This window comes from Balaenoptera musculus, chromosome 14, assembly GCF_009873245.2.
Source record: "Balaenoptera musculus isolate JJ_BM4_2016_0621 chromosome 14, mBalMus1.pri.v3, whole genome shotgun sequence".
NCBI lineage: Eukaryota > Metazoa > Chordata > Mammalia > Artiodactyla > Balaenopteridae > Balaenoptera > Balaenoptera musculus.
The window spans coordinates 17,868,165-17,886,286 of NC_045798.1; the positions used below are offsets into that span (position 1 = coordinate 17,868,165).

General features: G+C 50.9%; 1 protein-coding gene and 1 long non-coding RNA gene across 2 annotated transcripts; both read right to left on the reverse strand.

Moving 5' to 3' along the window:
* Positions 1-1,381: 1,381 nt before the first annotated feature.
* On the reverse strand, positions 1,382-3,070 carry LOC118880331. The gene is made up of 3 exons (XR_005016259.1): positions 2,971-3,070; positions 2,456-2,615; positions 1,382-1,458 (listed from the first exon to the last, which is right to left on the reverse strand). It is a non-coding gene; the product is annotated as an uncharacterized LOC118880331 (long non-coding RNA).
* Positions 3,071-6,774: 3,704 nt separating this feature from the next.
* Positions 6,775-17,666, reverse strand: CRYBB2 (crystallin beta B2). Its single transcript, XM_036823658.1, has 6 exons — positions 17,646-17,666; positions 15,830-15,909; positions 12,992-13,110; positions 9,981-10,113; positions 8,706-8,848; positions 6,775-7,035 (listed from the first exon to the last, which is right to left on the reverse strand). Exons 2-6 carry the CDS (start codon positions 15,881-15,883, stop codon positions 6,867-6,869), a joined length of 618 nt encoding a protein of 205 aa, XP_036679553.1. The 5' UTR covers positions 15,884-15,909; positions 17,646-17,666; the 3' UTR covers positions 6,775-6,866.
* Positions 17,667-18,122: the final 456 nt, after the last annotated feature.

Below are 18,122 nucleotides of genomic sequence, written 5' to 3' on the forward strand. Positions count from 1 at the left end.
GTGGCAGGGCGCCCAAGTGCCCCTTCCAAGGAGTGGGTGCCCTGAAGTTTCACCCCATGCTTTACCCCACCCGAACAGGGCCGGCTGCTGCCCCCTCTTGTCAGTCCAAAGAAAAGGGCTTCCAGCCCCTCCCCACCTTCCCCAGCTCCACACACACCGGCCAGAGGGAGTGCTCTCCAATGCCGATCCAGGGACTGTGTCAGTCCCTTGCTCAAAATCCCCCAGGGCCCGCCAGGGCCACCCAGGAAAAGTCTGAAGGGCTGCGTCAAAAGGTTAGAAGACAGGTCATTCCCTACTTCCCCTTCATAATTTCCTCCTGTCGTGGTGGTGTGCTTGTAAAATTGAAGGCAAACTTCAGCCCTTCTCACTCAAAACCAAATTACTGCCACCAAAACAGTCTGAGAAAGCAAAAGGAAAAAATAGCACTGTCCTCTTACTTAGCCTACAGATGTCCCTCTGATACCTGTTTCATCTGCACCTCCTGCCCTGTCCCCCCTTCTTTGTCTCCTCCCCCCAAGGGCTTCAAGACCAAAAGACCACAGGCAGCAAATGCACCCCAAATTCCTTCCACTTTCTCTTCCCAGAATTACCAAAAAGAAACAAGAAGTTTGGGCTGCACTTTTGTGTGTGTGAGCGTGCACAGGTGTCCACACATGGTACACAGCGGAAAAGTCTAAAATGCCTTTCCTGCTTGTGACTCCATGTCTGCTTTTAATAGAGTTGCTATATACAATATATGTCAAATATGTATCCAATATATATGTACATATTAAATGCCTAGACATTTATGTGTGTGTATTTTAGGCGCCTAAGCCTCTCTGCTTGCCAGTAACAAAGCCCTTGCCTCCAGACCTCAGTTTTCCCATCTGTGAGGTGGGAGACTTGGCCCCTTTCCAGCTCTTGACAGTTTATCTGAATCTATCTCATGTGTGGCATGGAGAAAACACCTACCGTCACAATTTGTCCTAATGGCTCTTCTCCCTGTCTGCAGCCCCGCCCCAAGTCCTACCCTTTGTGACCCCATCCACTATCATCTTTAAAAATATACTTACCCCCCACCCGCAGGATGAGTCCCTAATACTAGAATCCCTAGTTCTCAGCCTGGGGTGATTTCGCCCCCAGGAGCTATCTGGCTGTTTGGAGTTACAACTCGAGGGTGACATCTAGCGGACAGAGGCCAGCAATGCTGCTAAACATCTCACAATGCACAGGACAGTCAGTCCCGGGACCCACAACCTATCAGGAGAGCTGAGGTTAAGAGCCCTGGCCCTAGACTGTAGGCATTGATTGGATACTTTTCCTTATACTCTCTAGACCGAGACGCCTGGGATGGCACCGGAGTAGGAGGAAGCATTGAAAGTTTAAAAGAGAAAAGTTACCTTTGTTCCTGAGCAGCTAGGTACCGGGCTCTGGACTCATAACTTGGAAGGACCTGACGCTGAATAAGCCTCACGCACCCTGTTTTCAGATGAGAAGGTTACGGCTCAATTGGTTAAGGCCACACAGCTGTGAAGAGTCAGGGTTCACATCTTGCCCTGTGATGGATTCCGGAGTCTGCGCTCTGGAAGGACGCATGGGGGATGGTCACCAATTCAAGGAGAAGGGGTAGGAGGGATTCACACAAGCCCAGGCAGCAAGAGGAGCTTTCCATGCTGCTGCCTGATCTTCCTTAGACAGACAGTCTTTACCTGGACAGGACTGATTCTAAGGAGGTTGTCCTGTCAGTCACCGCTGATCTCTGGGTTGGACCACCCACCCACTCATTCATTCATTCAATATCTGTCAAGCCTCAACTACGTGTGGGCTCTTGGATACATAGAATGCAAAATTAGACCTTGTCCCTGCCCTCATAGAGACTTCAGTCTAGGAGGGAATGAAAATGAATTAAGGAATCAGACAAAGAAATGTACAGCCACATGTGTGCTTAGGCCTTCAGAAGACAGGTGAGCAGAGCAGAAAATCGTATGTCATCAGGGGATTGGCCTCACCTGTGAAGACAGGGAAAACACTGGGCTGAGATCTGAAGGCTGCGTGAGGGCTAATTAGGCAAACTGGGAAGCCCTGTGACTTGATGAGTACAAGGGACGGGAAAAAAAGTGTATTTATGTAGTAGGAGGCTGGAGAGACAAGGCCAGGACTAACCCTCAAACGTCTTGTGAGTCAATGATTAGGGTCTTTATCTCAAGGGTGATGGGGAGCCATGGCAGGTTTAAGCAGGAGGGTGTCATGATTGGATTTGCATTTTGAGAAGATTCCCTCTGACTGCTGTGTGGAGAAGGGACTGTAGGGGCAGAAGGAGTGCAGAGGGACCTGTGAGGAGGCTGCTGGGATTGTGTGAACAGGAGAGGATGCAGGCTTGGATGAGGGATTGGTGAGAAGTGGGTGGATTTAACAGAAATTCAAGAGGTCAAAGGGTGATGGAAATTCAGGAGACCAACACAGGGAAATCACATACCTGTTCCCTTTCAAGCATCTCCTTCAGGGCAGCTCTGCCAAAGCTTCCTGGTGCCCAAGTCCACCGCCAATCAACTCCGTCCTCAAGAGGGGAGCATGCTGCTGTGTTGGACAGTGGCCCTGAGGCGGGACTGTCTTCCAGCCCATATTCCCTGCAGAGCCTGTCCAGAGGAGACACCGGACACTGGGACCCGGCAGCCCAGCACAGCCAGCCAGCATCAAAGTCCCCAGCGAGAAGGCGCAGGAAGGACTATTTTAGGCTCCTTATTTTTAAAGCCGGGGTTAGGGCACTCCGCCCATCGGCGTCTCCAGGACTGGGAGCGTCAAAGGGCATCCCCTGACCTTCCACCCGCCCAGCACCAGAGGGAGACCAGAATGGGCGCAGGGCTGCACAGCGAGCACGGGCAGCCGGGAAAGGGGCCCCCAGAGTGGGTGGTGGAGGGTTTGGAGTGTGGGGATTCAAGGGCAGCCAGAGAGGCTGATGACCGCGGCTCAGATAGAACCCTGGGCTCCGACCTCAGCTTTTCCGCTTTCTCCCAGCGTGGCCTTGGGCAAGTCATTCCGCACTCTGTGAGGCTCAGCTGCTCATCTGCAAAATGGAAGTAATCCACGGGCTGCTGTAGGTCAGAGAGTGAGGAAATCACCGGATGTGCAACAACCTGTGGCTGCCCGGCTGTGGCTGCGACCAATCAGGGCCCCGCAGGCAGGAGCCCTGAGGATGAGGCTTTGCTGACACCTGGTGGCTGAAAGGGAGAATGGCTCCCGGAGAGCGGGAAGCAGGCGGCAGGGCGGGCCCTGAGGAGGCCAGAGAAAAAAAGAGAGCAGCCCACGCTAGGGGGCGGGGAGAGGCGGGCAGACCACAGCCCACCCATGACACCTAGAGAGGGAGGGAGGAAGATGAAGGGGAAAGATAGGGAATTAATGGGGAGCTAGAGATAAAGAGAGAAAAGCAGAGATGGAGAGGCAGAGGGAGAGTTAAATAGAGACAGAAAGATGGAGAACGAGGCAGAGATACCGGCAGAAATAAAGACAGGTCCCAAGAGAGACAGAAGATAGCGAGAGATAAAGGGAGAGAGACAGAGGAACATACACACACAGAAATAAGAAACACAGAGAGATGTAGGGGGAGGTGCAGTGACCCCAACCAGCTGTCAGGTCCAGCCTGTTCTTTTACTGAGCAGGATGAGTTCTGAGAGACAGAGTGTGTCCTGGCCGTGTAAACCCAGCCCTCTTCCCTGCCTTGTGAAAGGCCGTTCCTGGTACCTCCCTTCCCCAACGGGCAGATTGCATTTGGTAAAGACACCATAATATACCTCGTCCCATACGTTGACCTTCCTCTCATTGACTGGTGGGGTTTTTGTCTCCTCCCCTTGAACCTGGGTCCACCTAAGGGACCCCTCTGCCAATGGAGCAGGGAGGAAGTGATGCCATGTGACTTCTAAGGCTAAGTCATTAAAATGCCAGGCAGCTTTCACCTTTCTCTTGGGACACTTGCTCTGAGAACCCAGCCACCAGGCTGTGGGAGAGGCAAGCAGCTGCACGGGGCGTCCACGTGTTGGGGGTGTCTGATCTGAGAGCCATAGCTGAGGTCCCAGCCAACAGCCAGTACAACGCCCAGCCATGTGACTCACCCCAGCCTTTGAGCCACCCTAGATGACTCTGTTTGGAGAGAGATGAGCTGCCCCACTGGGTCCTGCCCAGATTACATGTGTGTTATCCAAATAAATGATGGCTGTAGTTGTACCACTAAGTTTGGGGGAGTTTGATATGTTCAAATAGATAACTGGAAACCCTCTTGGTGCCACCTACCACAAACACACATCATCATCATCATCTTTGTTATCAACAAGACCATCACCATCATCGTCATCACCATCACCTTCACCATTATCACCACCATTGTCATCACCCTCATTACCATCACAACACCATCACCACCACCATCATCATCATCCTTCTCCAGTCTCTCGGGACCTTGTGCTTAGCAAACCCTCTGAAGCTTCCAGGCCCCGAAGTACCTGCTGTACCTGAAATACCAGAACATACCCTGCTCTTTCTTGCTTCCCTAAGTTTGCATGCTCTGTTTCCTTCACCAAGATTGTTCTCCCCAAGATTCACCTGGAAAGTGCCAGCTCTTCTTTGAACACCCCCACTTTGGGGGAAGTCTACCCTGATGTCCTGGGCAGTAACTCCTGCCTTCCCTTGGTGTCTCTGGCCCCTTCATCTTACCATCTCTGTATTAGTGTCCTAGGGCTGCCAGAACAAAATACCACAAGCAGAATGGCATAAACAATGGGAATTTATTCTCTTGTGATTCTGTATGCTAGCAGTCCAAGGTCAAGGTGTCAGCTGGGTTGGCTCCTTCTGGGGGTATATGAGGGAGACTCTTGGCCTCTGGTGGTTTCCTGGCAATCTTTGGTGTTTCATGGCATCTGCTGCATCACTCTGATCTCTGCCTGCATCTTCACATGGTGTTCTCCCTGCGTGTGTGTCTGTCTCCAAATTTCCCCTTTTCATAGGGGCACCGATCATATTGAATTAGGGACCCACCCTACTCCAGTATGACCTCAAATAAATTTAACTGATTGACTCAGCAATGACCCTATTTCCAAATAAAGTCAAATTCTCAGGTATTGGGGGTTAGGACTTCAACATATGAATTTTGAGGGGGGTATAATTCAACTCATAATCATCATCAAGGTTCTACTCTTAAGCTATTACCATCCCCCAGAGTAGAAGCTTCCTGGGGGCAGGGGCTTTGTCTTACCTCCTTTGTATCCCCTACTCTGTCCACTCCAGGAGCAAGACAGGTACTCAGTGAGTGTTGGCTGAAGAACGAAGGAACAAATCAAAGCTGGCAAAATTTGTTAAGCACTGATTAGTTCCCACCTTCATGGTAATCATTTTAATCTCTTTAGCTCATTCAATATGGTTTCGCATTTTTCTAGATTTGAGAAAATGATTTTATATGGAGATATAAAGGGGCAAGCTTATCTATATCTAAAACGTCCTTGAAGAAGAATGATGTAGGGCACTGCAAGATTTATTACACAGCAATGGCTATTAACATAATATGGTAAGAGTACAGAGATACACAGATAGACTAAAGGAACAGAAAAAAAAAAGAGCCCATAAACAGACCCCACACATATGTGTCAATCTACTATGGGACACAGAGGCAACTTCGCACCACAGTGGGGGAAATGGATTTCTCATTACCCCAGGACAACGGTGGTTCAAAGTGGAAAAAAAGAGAAAAAAGAAATTAGGTCCCTGGCACACACTATACAGAAAAATCAACTCCAGGAGGACTGAGAATTTAAGTGGGAAAAGCAAAACTTTAAAATTTTTAGGAAAAAAAATCTGGAGAACATATTTGTGAGAAGTGGGGTGAGAAAGAATTTCTTAAAGAAGACACGGCAGATACAAACCATAAAGGAACAGACTGATGTTAGACCACATCAAAATTTAAAACTACTGCATCAAAAGATACCAAAGACAAAGTAAAAAGAAGCTGCTGTCTGGGAGGGGATATTTGCAGCACAGAAAACCAACCAGTGATTAACATTTATATAGAGAACACCTGGGCTATCTCATGACGTCCTTGCTGTAACCCTGTTAGGGAGGCACTATTTTTTCCCTATTTTTCCAAGTGGAGGCATTAAGGTTCTGAGGCCCCATCACTGGCCAAGCCTCCAGAACAGCCATTAGGACCCAGGCCAGTTGGATGCAGGAACACAGCCCCCAGTTGCTATGCTAAGTGACAACCCCAATCAAGTTGTGAACAAAGGAACCAAGGAACACACAAACCTACAAACAGGTCATTGTGACCTCTCTCCGGGATGGAGTGGGGGTTGCAGGGTTTGGGGATCTGCTGGGCAGATCTAAGAAAACTCCCAGGTTCAAGGTGATAAGGCAATTCTGTGGGAATGGCAGGCAGTGGGTACATTTTTAAGGGCTGGAGCATCCATCACATGCCCTTGAGTGACTGCTCAGCAACCACACAAGAAGGACTGAGAGGTCAGCCAAGCCAGCCACTCATGGGGTAAAGAGGGTTGTAAGTCAGGTGAAGAAGTGGAGGCTCAGAGAGGTTGGGCAATGTGCCCAAGGTCACACAGCTAAGCAGCTGCAGAGCTGAAAATTCTCGAAGAGGTTGCCCACCCCTCACCCAGTCACTTTCTGGTTCTCTCTTCTTTCTGTGTCTCTTTCATACAAGTGCACGCGTGCACACACACACTACACGCAGCACCCTGGCTCGCACGGGGATAAGTGCACGCAGCACCCTGGCTCCCATGGGGGATAAAAGACACTGCCGTGGGCAAGTTGCAAGTCACACTTTATTCACTCGCCAGGATGTCTGGTGGGATCCTGGGCAGCTGACCAGGCCCCTGGGAAGGAGGAAATGGGAGGCACTAGTTGGAGGGGTGGAAGGTGCCTCGTTGGTGCCACTGCATGTCACGGATGCGGCGCACGGACTGCACCTGGGGCTGGGGGGCCCCAAAGTCGCCGCTGTCCTTGTAATCACCCTTCTCCAGCAGGTACTGCAGCCCGCGGTAGCCGGGGTACTGGTAGCCGACCCACCTGCAGGGCCAGAGGTGGGAAGAGGGGACGTGGGGAGACAGGAGATGCAGATGGAGAGAGAGGGGGAGAATTGTTTAGCCACTAGGAAGGGTGGGGCCTTTCAATCATTTCACACTAACTGGGTGTCGAGCAGGAACACCCCCACTCTTCCTGGGACCAGCCTCTGCTTTCTTCCTTCCCTTGATGGGGAGCTCACTACCTCCAGAAGCAACTTTTAACTGAAGGCCTGACACTGGGTTCAGAGGAAGGGGTGATCTCAAGTTCACTTAAGCTTAGAAGAAGACAGGCCTCTTAACCCAACCCCTGGCAAGGCCAAAGGACAGCAGGCTAGGTCCCAGGAGCCCTCCATGATCCCTCCACCCTTTGAAGCCATCACCATTTAGGGGTCACTCACTGAGTACCTGATGACCATTACAGTCTTCTCCCCAGAAAGCATCACACAGTCCTGGTCCACATGGACCTGCCCATCCAGCCCCTGTGGACACCTCTAGCTCTGCTTCTCAGACTTGGGCCCCTATATCTCTGCAGCACAGCCACTCCGTCCCTTGTAGAGCCCATCAGACTCACCAGGCTCCTCCCACCACAGGACCTTTGCATGTGCTGTTCTCACTGTCTGGGATGTCCTTCCTTCTCTCTACCTCTATAATTCCTACTTTCTTGAGATCTCAGCTCAAGAGTGCCTTCCTCGGGGAAGGAGGCCAGATTCGTGCAGATTCCTAAACTATTAACAGTTGTCCCCAACCAGACTGCTAGTTACACAAGGCAGAGGCCAGGTCTGTTTAACCTACCTTGACTTAACTGATCACTTAACACGGTGCCTGGCATATGACGTCACTCGACAAATTGAATCAATGAATGAATAAACGAGTAAATGGAGGGGAACATGAATACAGAACTTTGCACGCTCTAGGAGTTTGACAAGTCCCAGAAAGCCAGTATGTGTTGGTAAACTAGCTCTCTTGGGGGGGGGGGGGAAAAAGTCTTGATTTGTAACATTTTCCAATTTCTGAGGTGTAAATACTTCATGATGGCTCATTTCAAGTTACCAATGATTAAATAACCAGCTCACATAAATTCTGAAAAGTTAACAGTCAGCTTTTGCAAGCTGGTACAAGCCGGCTCCAGCACGCCACTGCCCAAAGCCCATCGTCAGACTCCCCGCGGAATCCAAATTTTTCACATTGAGAAATTCCCCAATGCTGATGGTTGAGGTTTATGTGCCGAAGTTTAATTTGGTGGAGAAGGATCCCTCCTATTTCCAATCTCAGGAACTCAGGCCGTCAAAGGCCAGCACGGGCTGGGCTTCCTGCCTCTCCCAGCTCTGTTAAGACCACTCAACTCATTCCCAGCTTCTGCTCCCCCCACACCCTCCCCACCTCTGCCTTACCCTGCCCCCCTACCCCCACCATTTACTGTCCTGCTCTTTGGGCCTGAGGTTAAGGCCAAGGTTTCTCTCCTCCAGAGGTAGGGTGTTGCCCAAAAGGCAGATCAGGATGGAACTTCAGGGGCCGAAAGCCATGTGTAGGCTGATGATTTCAACGCCCATTTTCCAATGAGAAGACTGAGGTCAGGAATGTACAAGATCCCCAGAGTTCAGGACAGAGCAGGACTTAGCAGCCCAGGGTCTGGGCCCCTGGGGCGGGGCGAGCCAGGGCTGGGTGTGCACTCACGTGCCACTCTGCACCCGCACAGAAGACACCTTCTCCTGGTAGCCGTGGGCGTGGAAGCTGGGCACATCATCGTCTATCACCTCCATCTTCTTCCCTGTGAAGTTGGGGTTCTCATAGAGGATGATCTTATGCTCCTGGCTGTCCTGTGGACAGGGAGTGGGGGAAAGCGAGTGTGGGTGAGGGGTCCCTGGAGTTGGGACCAGCAGGCTCCACCTGCAGCCCTCTGGCCCAAGACCCCCACCACGTGAGTGTCTATGGCAACGGCATCCAACAGTGTTTGTTCATTAAGATCCTACTGGGCTATTTTCACGTAACAGACACTCCAGATTCTACACTTCGGGGAATATTTGATTCTGAAATGGCATTTTCCCTCCCAACGCCTCAACTCCCCTTTTTAAAAATAAATGACAGCCACGATACACACACACACACACATAGGCTTATCGTGCCTCTAGTAGACACTTGAAATATTTTGGCTTTCCTTCATCTCCACATATCTTCCCAGCCTCCTGTTCCTGTGACATTTTTCTTAGTCATCTCCTTTCATCCTTTAAACTACTTTTATGCTGTTTGGTGGATAAGAAAACTGAGGCTTAGAGAGGTAAAGTGACTTGGTCAAGGTCACACAGCCGGGAGTGCCAGAGCCAGCAGAGGAACCCAGGTCTGTGGAATGCCAAGTCCAATGTTCTCCGATTTTCCATCTAGTTCTGGGGAGAACTAGACTGGGCTGGGGAGGTTTGGGAGTATAACTGAGCATCGCTGGGCCCTTTGCCCTCCAGAGAGTTCACATACTAGTAATCAGGATCAGAGAAGCTCTGAAAGGTTACACTGGCATGAATTGTGAACAAGAGCTAAACTGCCTTCTCCTCCACCCCGAAACCCAGAATTTCTTTGAATATTTATGGTGGCAATCATTTATGGAACGATTGCTTTGTGACAGAAATCACACAGCCCTGGACAGCACCATCCACATAGAATAGAATGTGAACAGCGCCCCCTGGAGCATCTTGAATGAAGCCCCTGAAGTCATACGATGTGGCAATTCTCAGGCTAAGTCTGCTGGTATCTCAGGACAGTAGATACTAATATCCCCATCTTACAGGTGAGGAAACTGAGGCTCAGGGAAGTGAAGTGACTTATGCGAGGTCACACAGCCAGGAAGTCCCCCGCCCGTCAGAAGGGGCACGATGCCAGAGGTGAAGGCTCCTTCCTGGTCCCCAGACCTCTGGCTCGAAGGGGGCAAAGAGAGGAAGAAGATGAGGGTCGGGGGCTTACCACTTTGATGGGCCTCAGGGAGCTGAGGGAGTCTGTCCTCCGACTGCTGGTCCATGAGTCCCAGCGGGGGTACTCACCCTTCTCAAACACAAACTGCTCCCCTTTGCAGTTGGCTTGCTCATAGCCCACCCAGCTGCAGTGGAGACAGAGAGAGAGAGGGCAGGTCAGGCTCACTCCAGGCTTCCTCTGGTGGGACCCTGGCTACTCGTTTGGGCCCCAGAGCTCACAGTTGCCCAGCTCATCCAAATGAGTAGCAGCCTCATTTAACTCCAAGCACGGCAAATCCAAGAGCAGCGTCACCTCAGTTATCCAGAACCCAGCAGGGTGCTGACTTCAATCATCTGGAACATAACCAAGAAATGAGGAGGAAGTCTAAAAGATGGCCTAGCAACAAATACAGATGTATAGAACCCATGTCCTAAGGCCAATGGTATGCTGGTAAATCAACAGCCAGCTCTGAAAAACAAAACAAATCCTGTTTGTAGCGTTTGCTAATTTCCATGGTGTAAATACTCCCACCGTGGCCAGTGTCAAGCTCTCAGTGTGACATCAGTGAACATGGAGTTGGGAAGAAATGTGCCCAATCAGCTTTTACTACCGAGAACAGACTGCAGAATATCCCTGTATCTAAAGCTCACGTACCTTGTTCATACCAACCCCTTCTCTCTGGGTCTCTTTCCTCTTTGGTTCTTGATGGTGGTCTCTGGACTCCTACGCTACACAAAACTCTAATAGTCTTAGATCCACAGTAGAAGAGAAAATCCTTAAAGGGAAGGATTACCTGCCAGTGAGGCATGGCTAATAGAGGAAAGGGGACAATAAGAAAAAGGTGGCACCGACTTCATAACGCCTGGCATTCTGGGTCGTTCATCGCAGAAGCAGACAGTTCAGCCTGGCACAGTGACAACTTTGGAACAGTAATCTAAGTCCTTAACGGAAGGGGAGATGATGTTTCTTGCTGCTTTTAGAAGAGGATGCCCTCTTGATCTGGCAATTCAGCTTTAGGCAACGTGTCCTTAGAAAACAGTTGTCGGGGCTTCCCTGGTGGCGCAGTGGTTGAGAATCTGCCTGCCAATGCAGGAGACACGGGTTCAAGCCCTGGTCTCGGAAGATCCCACATTCCACGGAGCAGCTGGGCCCGTGAGCCACAATTACTGAGCTTGCGCATCTGGAGCCTGTGCTCCGCAACAAAAGAGGCCGCGATAGTGAGAGGCCTGCGCACCGCGATGAAGAGTGGCCCCGCTTGCCACAACTAGAGAAAGCCCTTGCACAGAAACGAAGACCCAATACAGCTATAAATAAATAAATAAATAAATAAAAATTAAAAAAAAAAAGAAAACAGTTGTCAAAGAGCTCACAGATAACATGGGTAACGATGTTCATCACGGTGTCGTTTATAATATCAAATAATCAAAACAACTTACACATCCAATGGGCAGGGCCTCGTTGAGTAAATTATGTCATATCCCGTAATGAAATGATACAAAGGCATGAAAAACAATGAAGTAGGACACGGGTTCTCAAACTTAACTGGGCAGAAATATCACAGGGTGGTGGGTTTGTGAAATGCAGACTCCTGGGCTCCAGGCCCAAGAGTTTGATTCAATGGGGCAGGGCTGGGACCCAAGAATCTGCACTTCAAAGCCTCCCCACCTTCTGTGATTCTGATACAGATTTACCTCCAAAAAACTCTTTGAAAAGCATTGACATAAAATGCTACTTAATGACATGGAGAGAATTTGAGATAAAAGTTTTCAAAATGAGTTATAAAACAGTATGTAAAGCATGATCTGACTTTTCATTAAGTATATATCTACTATATATTTGATGAAATATATACAGAGAAAAATATAAGTTTATATGAAAATCTTAATGGTTACTCTGAGTGGTAAGATTAAAGTCGTATGGCTTTTTTGCACTAAACCATTGCTCCTTAATTTTAAACAATAAACAATAACTAATAAAACTATCAAAGTTATATTTTTTAAAAGAAAGCAGAGGAGGAATGTAAGGTCTACTTGAGAAATTCTTCCATCCAAATACTAAAAAAAAAGACAACTGAAAAATCAGATGTGGTGCTTCAATTGTCAAAACTTCAGCCGTCCAGGAAGACATGCTCTCAGGCACACTGATGCTCTGAGCGCATCAGCTGAGTGGGGCTGGGCAGGGCCATTCCTTTGGCCGTGTTCTCCACACCAGCAGACTCTGATTCAATTACGGTCATCACACACTGCAGAATTCCCGGTGAACCTTGAGGTGTGGTGCGGGTCATCCAGGACCCACACTAGACTCACTGATCTGTTGGTTGGGGGTCACTGGTGGCCACCCCTGATTCCGGAGGCTCTTGGAGAGAAGGAACAGTCAGGGAACCACAAGGAGAGGCCCCTGCAGGCTGTGCTCAACTATGTCACTTTATCGCAGCACAGTCAGACCTGACCAGTCACCTTCCCTTCTCTCTTGGGCCAGGGGTCCCAAGCCTGCTGGCCCCCAAATGTGTCAGCGTATCTGCGAAAACCAAGTATCACCAGGACCTGGGAAGGGAGGGGTGGTTGCAGAGCTGGGACATCCAGCTTTAAACCTCCCAGGAGAGTGAGGACACTCCCAGAGCCAGAGATTGGCAGCTCTAAAAAGGTCCACGGGAGTCACTGTGTCTGTCTCCCTGCCTCAAGGAAGTGGATGACCTTGGTGTCAGGCTTTTCACATGAGCTCCATCCCATCATTCCCAGGAGGACATGGTTAACCTCATCCTACAGAGGAGAAAACCGAGGCGCAGAGAGAGAAGTTCCTGGTCCAACGTCACACAGCACAGATGTGGTGGAACCAGGATTTGAAACCCAGCTCTATCTGAACTCAAACCACAGGCTCTCTCCACAGGCTGCCAAGACCCCAAATCCTGGTCTCCTGATTGCACAGTCTAGGAGCTCAGTGAGAGCGGATCCCTCCAGCTCGTTCCACAGCCTGACTGCCTCACCCCGGCAACCCCTGACCAAGTGAGGCCCCCAGGTACTTACGGTCCAGCCTGCACCAGGACAGAGCCTGCCTTCTCCACGCCGGTCTCCTTCAGGTTGGGGCAGGGCCCATTGAGCTCATGTGAGTGGCCCTGGAAGTTTTCCTGCTCAAAGATGATGATCTGCAACAGGAGGAGAGAGTCAGACCCCCGTCATGATGGGGAGGAGGGAGAACAGGGCAGTGGGGGTGAGTGGGCGTAGGGAGGGGACTCAGAGAGCCTTGAAGGATGCTGAAGGGTTCCACACTTGGGAATCACGAACCAAATATAAAGTCTGACAGTCTTGGCTCCAGTTACCAGCTGCGAGACCTTGAGCCAGTATTTCACCTGTCTGAGCCTCGGTTTCCCCATCTGTAAAATGGGAAATAAAGACAGAACCTACATCATGGGGTTGTTGGAAGGATTCAGAGGAACGTGATGGTTAGCACACCATATTTGCTCTGCGTGTGGGAGGCATAATTATATTAAGGGACATGCTACGATTCCCAAGTGGGTAAGTGGCAGAGCTGAAATTAGAGCCCAAGCTTGTCTGATGCTGCTTCCTGTAGAGCAGCATTTTGATACCACTGGTCTGTGGACCAGAGTAGGAGTAATAAGATGCTAGACCATGCTGCTTAAGCTTCTCCTACCCCCATTAGAGCTGGACCAGTGCTGCCACATCCACCCTTCACCCCCATTTCACCCATAAGACTACGCATACCTGTGCCCTTTTCTTAAGCCCCCACAGGTTTTGCAGGCTATCCTCCGGATACTTCTTAAGAGGACTTCACTCCCCTTGCCTCACCTGCCTCTCAGCAGCCCAGGGAAGGGCCGGCAGGATCCCCATCAGGAAAAGTGAAGATCAGCAAAATGAAAGGGCTGCTCACGGCCTCACAGCCAAGTGCTAAGAGGTGGGGGAGGGGGGCAGCTGCCTCCTTTCAGGATTCCAGACAGAACCTGGGGGCAGACGTTTTCCAGCCACACTTCCCCCAGGGGACAGCCTCTGGACGAAGGGGGGCGGGGTTGAGGGAAGTGGGCCTCCAGGAGGGGCAGCTGCACAATCCAAGCGGTCAGCACTGGCTGGGGAAACACGCCCCTCCCTCCCAGGCCGGGGATTAGCCAGACAAAGCCAGGGGAGGGAGGCCCAGCAAGGTGCAGAGTCAATGCCATGGGCTCAGTTCAGCCTTTATGATCACTGACAAGAGCACAGATGGGTCAGGAGAACTGGGCTCCTATGTCGCCTCTGCTGCATCCAGCTGTGCAACCTGAGGAAGCCACGTGACTGCTCTGAGCCTCAGCTGCCCCATCTGTAAAATGGGGAATCATGCCTATTCTGCAGGCTTACTGAGAAGAATCGAGAACCTGGGCGTCAGGGGCTAGTGGATTATGACACTGGCCTGGGAGACAAGGGCTTACAGGGGCAAGGAGGGCAAGGCAGGTCAGCCTCCCCATGCATTTGAAAGGCCTCAGAGCCCAGGAGCTCAGTATTATTATTGTTGTTGTAAGTATCAACAAATGGACGCTAAAAATTTACGTATTACCTAATCCTTTCAACCTGCACTGTCCAATTCAGCAACTACTAGATGTCTATTGAACATGTGCAACTAATCTGAATTAAAATGTGCTATGGGTATCAAATACACATCAGATGTTGAAGATACAGTAGGAAAAAAAGAATGTAAAATAGTTCTCTAATAATTTTTCTACTGACTGTATGTTAGGATATATCGGGCTTAATAAAATGTATGAAAATTAATTTCCCCTGTTTCTTTTTACTTTGTTAACATGTCTACTAGGAAGTGTTAAAGTCCACAAGTGGCTCCCATTTGAAATCGATTGGACAGAGCTGCTCCAAGCCATATCACACTGGGCTTCTTGCTGCTCAAACTCACCCATCTCACTCCAACCCCTGGGCCTTTGCATTCACTGTGCCCGTTGCCAAGAATGCTCTCCCCTACCCCCAACTCCCCAGTTTTCACTACTTCCTCACTTGACTGGGGGCTCTGCTCAATGTCACCTCCTCAGAGAAGTCCTCCCTGACCACCTTAGCTAACACGTTCCTCGTCCACCCTGACCCTAAAGAACCCACTCTTGTTTCTTCCTAACACTTTCCACTCCTTGAAGTTATGTATTTGTTAGTTTATTTATTGTCTTTCTTCTAGAAAGTAAGCCTGTTAAGGGACAGAATTGGGGTGAGCTGGGGTGGGGGCCCAAATCAGACCAAAAGGCAGTTCCAGGATGGAATCTATGCCTGGGGCCTCTGAGGCAGAGGGAAACAGGAGGGCAGCCTGGTGGACTGTAGAACTTTGAGGGCAGATTCCGTGTGACAAGCCCCTGACATTGGGATAAGATCCCACCGCCCTTAGGAGGAAAAAACAAAGAAGGCTGGCGTTAGGTGGACAAGCATTAGGCTGGGCCTGTTTTCTTTGCCTCTTCACAATTATCTTATGCCATGAGTCCAATGCTCCCCAGTTTTTGAAGGAGGGACCTGAGGCTCAGAGAGGTCAAGTGACTGGCCAAGGTCACACAGCAGGTGTGGAGTCAGGAATCCCACCCCACCTCCCATTCACAAGCCCCATCTCAGACTGGACTGAGGGTCTGCCTTGGCTTTGGGTACCCACCCTGGGCAATGGGCTAAAGGGTAAGGCAGAGAAAATTAAGTCTCCAAAGCCAGAAGGATGCTAGTCGTGGGCTGGGGAGGGGCCTTCTGAATCAGCACCCCCTCCAGTGTGCAAGTTGGGGAGACTGTGGCCCAGAGAGGGGGAGCCCCAGAAAGGAAGACACCAACCCCACTTTACAGGAGGGAAACCGAGTCTGGGAGAGGCACCGTGCTCGCCACCCCTTCCTCCCACGTGGTACCCACCTTGGGGTTGAGGGGCTGAGGTTTGCCCGCTTGGGTCTGGTGGTCTGAGGCCATGGTGGGCTGTCCGGTGCAGGAATGACCTGGAAGGCAAGGCATGGGGGAAGCAGCAGTGAGGACCTCTCTCTGGGCCCTCGGTTCTCCCACTGGGGGGGACAGGGGTGGTGGTGGCGGCGTGTCCTGGGGCCACATCACTCCAGCCCCACGTCCTGTTTTTTTGTCTCCCTGATTTCAGGTTGTCCTAGGGCAGTGGAGACAGCCAGCGGCTGCCTGAACGTCCATCCTTAGCTTCGCTTCTTTGTGTCCAGGCCAGCTCCGAGGGGGGACAGAGAAATGAGGTCTACTAAAAAATAAAGTGAGAAACTAGAGTGTGAGTGGGGACCCACTTGGCCCCAGATAATTGATGCTATTATGCATAAATTTCTTATGCATCGATTGATATTATGGAGAAATTTCTTGATTCAAAGAATATAATGTGGGCAGACAAACCCCATGCACTGGCTGTGCTTGGCCGGGTTTTAGCTCCCAATCTGCCATCTCACAGAGTCCCCTGGGCCCCCGCCCCTCATCCCCAACTTCCTCCTTGACTTCTGGCCCCCCCCCATCCAGTACCCAGAATGCTCCTTTCCACCATTGGTCTTATCCTCCCCTCCACCACCCAAATAGTACACAAGTGCGTTATGGAACTCCTGCCACAAGAAAGCAACGATGCGAGTGTTATGGAAGTTCAGGCACTGTGACCAGCAGCAGCCAAGAACGTCAGAAAATTCTGGAAGAGTGTCAGTTTCTTCTCCCTTCCCACAGGATGGACAGAGAACGCAGCCTGTGTTTTCCCAGTGTAGAGCGGAAACCTGTCTCCTTCTCCAGAGATAACATCCGGCTTCCAGAAGCTCCTTCCACTCCAGAGGCCAGGCCAGGATGTTCCCCAAAAAGAGGACATTCAACTAAGCAGCTTGGGAGCCAAACCTGCCCTTCTCCCCTAAGAAACCAGCCCTCTGGGTCTGTCACTGTGCCCAAGATCCCACATTACAGCCCCAGCGGCATCCTCAGACTAAAGATTAAGCTCAGGTGGTTCAGCTCAGGTGCTTCCTCCGCTGCTTACCAGCATCAAGGCCCTGGGAAGGTCATCCCCTCTGTGCCTCAATTTCCTGTTCTGTATAATGGGGACAGGATGGTGCCTGGTCCACAGGTTGTGATGATCCAATCATATAACACAGAAAACCTCAAGCACTCGGCCACCGTCCCGGAACCCACTCAGTGCTCAGTGCACGGCAGCAATTATGGCATTATTAGCGTCCTTTCCACCCAGTTTTAGTGCCTTTGGAGTCACCTGTTGCTGGGAGCTCCCCGAGAGGGGGGCTGCTTCCTAGCTGTCCCAAGGCGGGACACAGAGCCGGTGCCCGGGAGTGTTTGTGGATATGGAGAGAGCTGACTCACCACCCTAGAAATGAAGCTGAACCTTCCGTGGTTTTACTCCTTCCACTTGCAAAACCCTCAGTTATATGCTCCTCCACTGGCGAAATGAGGATGCTGATGGACTGTCTAATACTAATAAGGAGCACCACCAAAATACACACTGTGCCAGGCACTGCGCTAGACCGCTCACCTATGTATCTCTGAGCCCCACAGCAAAGGAGGTTTTACGACCCCCTCCCCATTTAACAGAAAAGAAAACCGAGGCTCAGCACCTTGAGGTCTTTGCCCCAAGTCACCCTGTCAGAAAGTGACAGCCTCTGGATTTGAACCCAGGTCTCCCACACTTTCCAGCAGGGAGGAGGATGAGAGAAAAAGGCAAGACAAGCAAGAGAGGCATTCTTACCAGTGACACCAGCCCGAGAGTGCCCGTGAAGCCGGCCGGCGGGAGGTGGCATTTATACCTTCCCCAGCAGTGCCGGTGCCAAGCCGGGTGACCGCTGCGTCCCTGCGGAAAGCGGGGCGAGAATGCTGGATTAAGCCCGCACCAAAGCCCAGGTCAGCAAATGCCCACAGACATTGTGTCTCTGCACAATAATGTCATCAGCTTTCAGATTCGGCCGCGCCAGGGTGGTCAGGCGGTTGAGCAAGGAGATGCCCACTTTGCATGCATCAGCCGTCCAGCTGCCAGAACCAGGGGCATGCTGGGTTCACTGATGTGGTCAGTTGAGCCCTGGGGGAGGCAGACAGAGGCAAATTTCAGTGGCCCTGGTGAAAAAAAGACAAGGACAGGAAGGTGGTTTGGCAGAGTCCAGCATCCATCCATCCATCCGTGCATTCAACAAATATTGATCAGGCATGCACTTGGCGCCAAGCTCTGCTC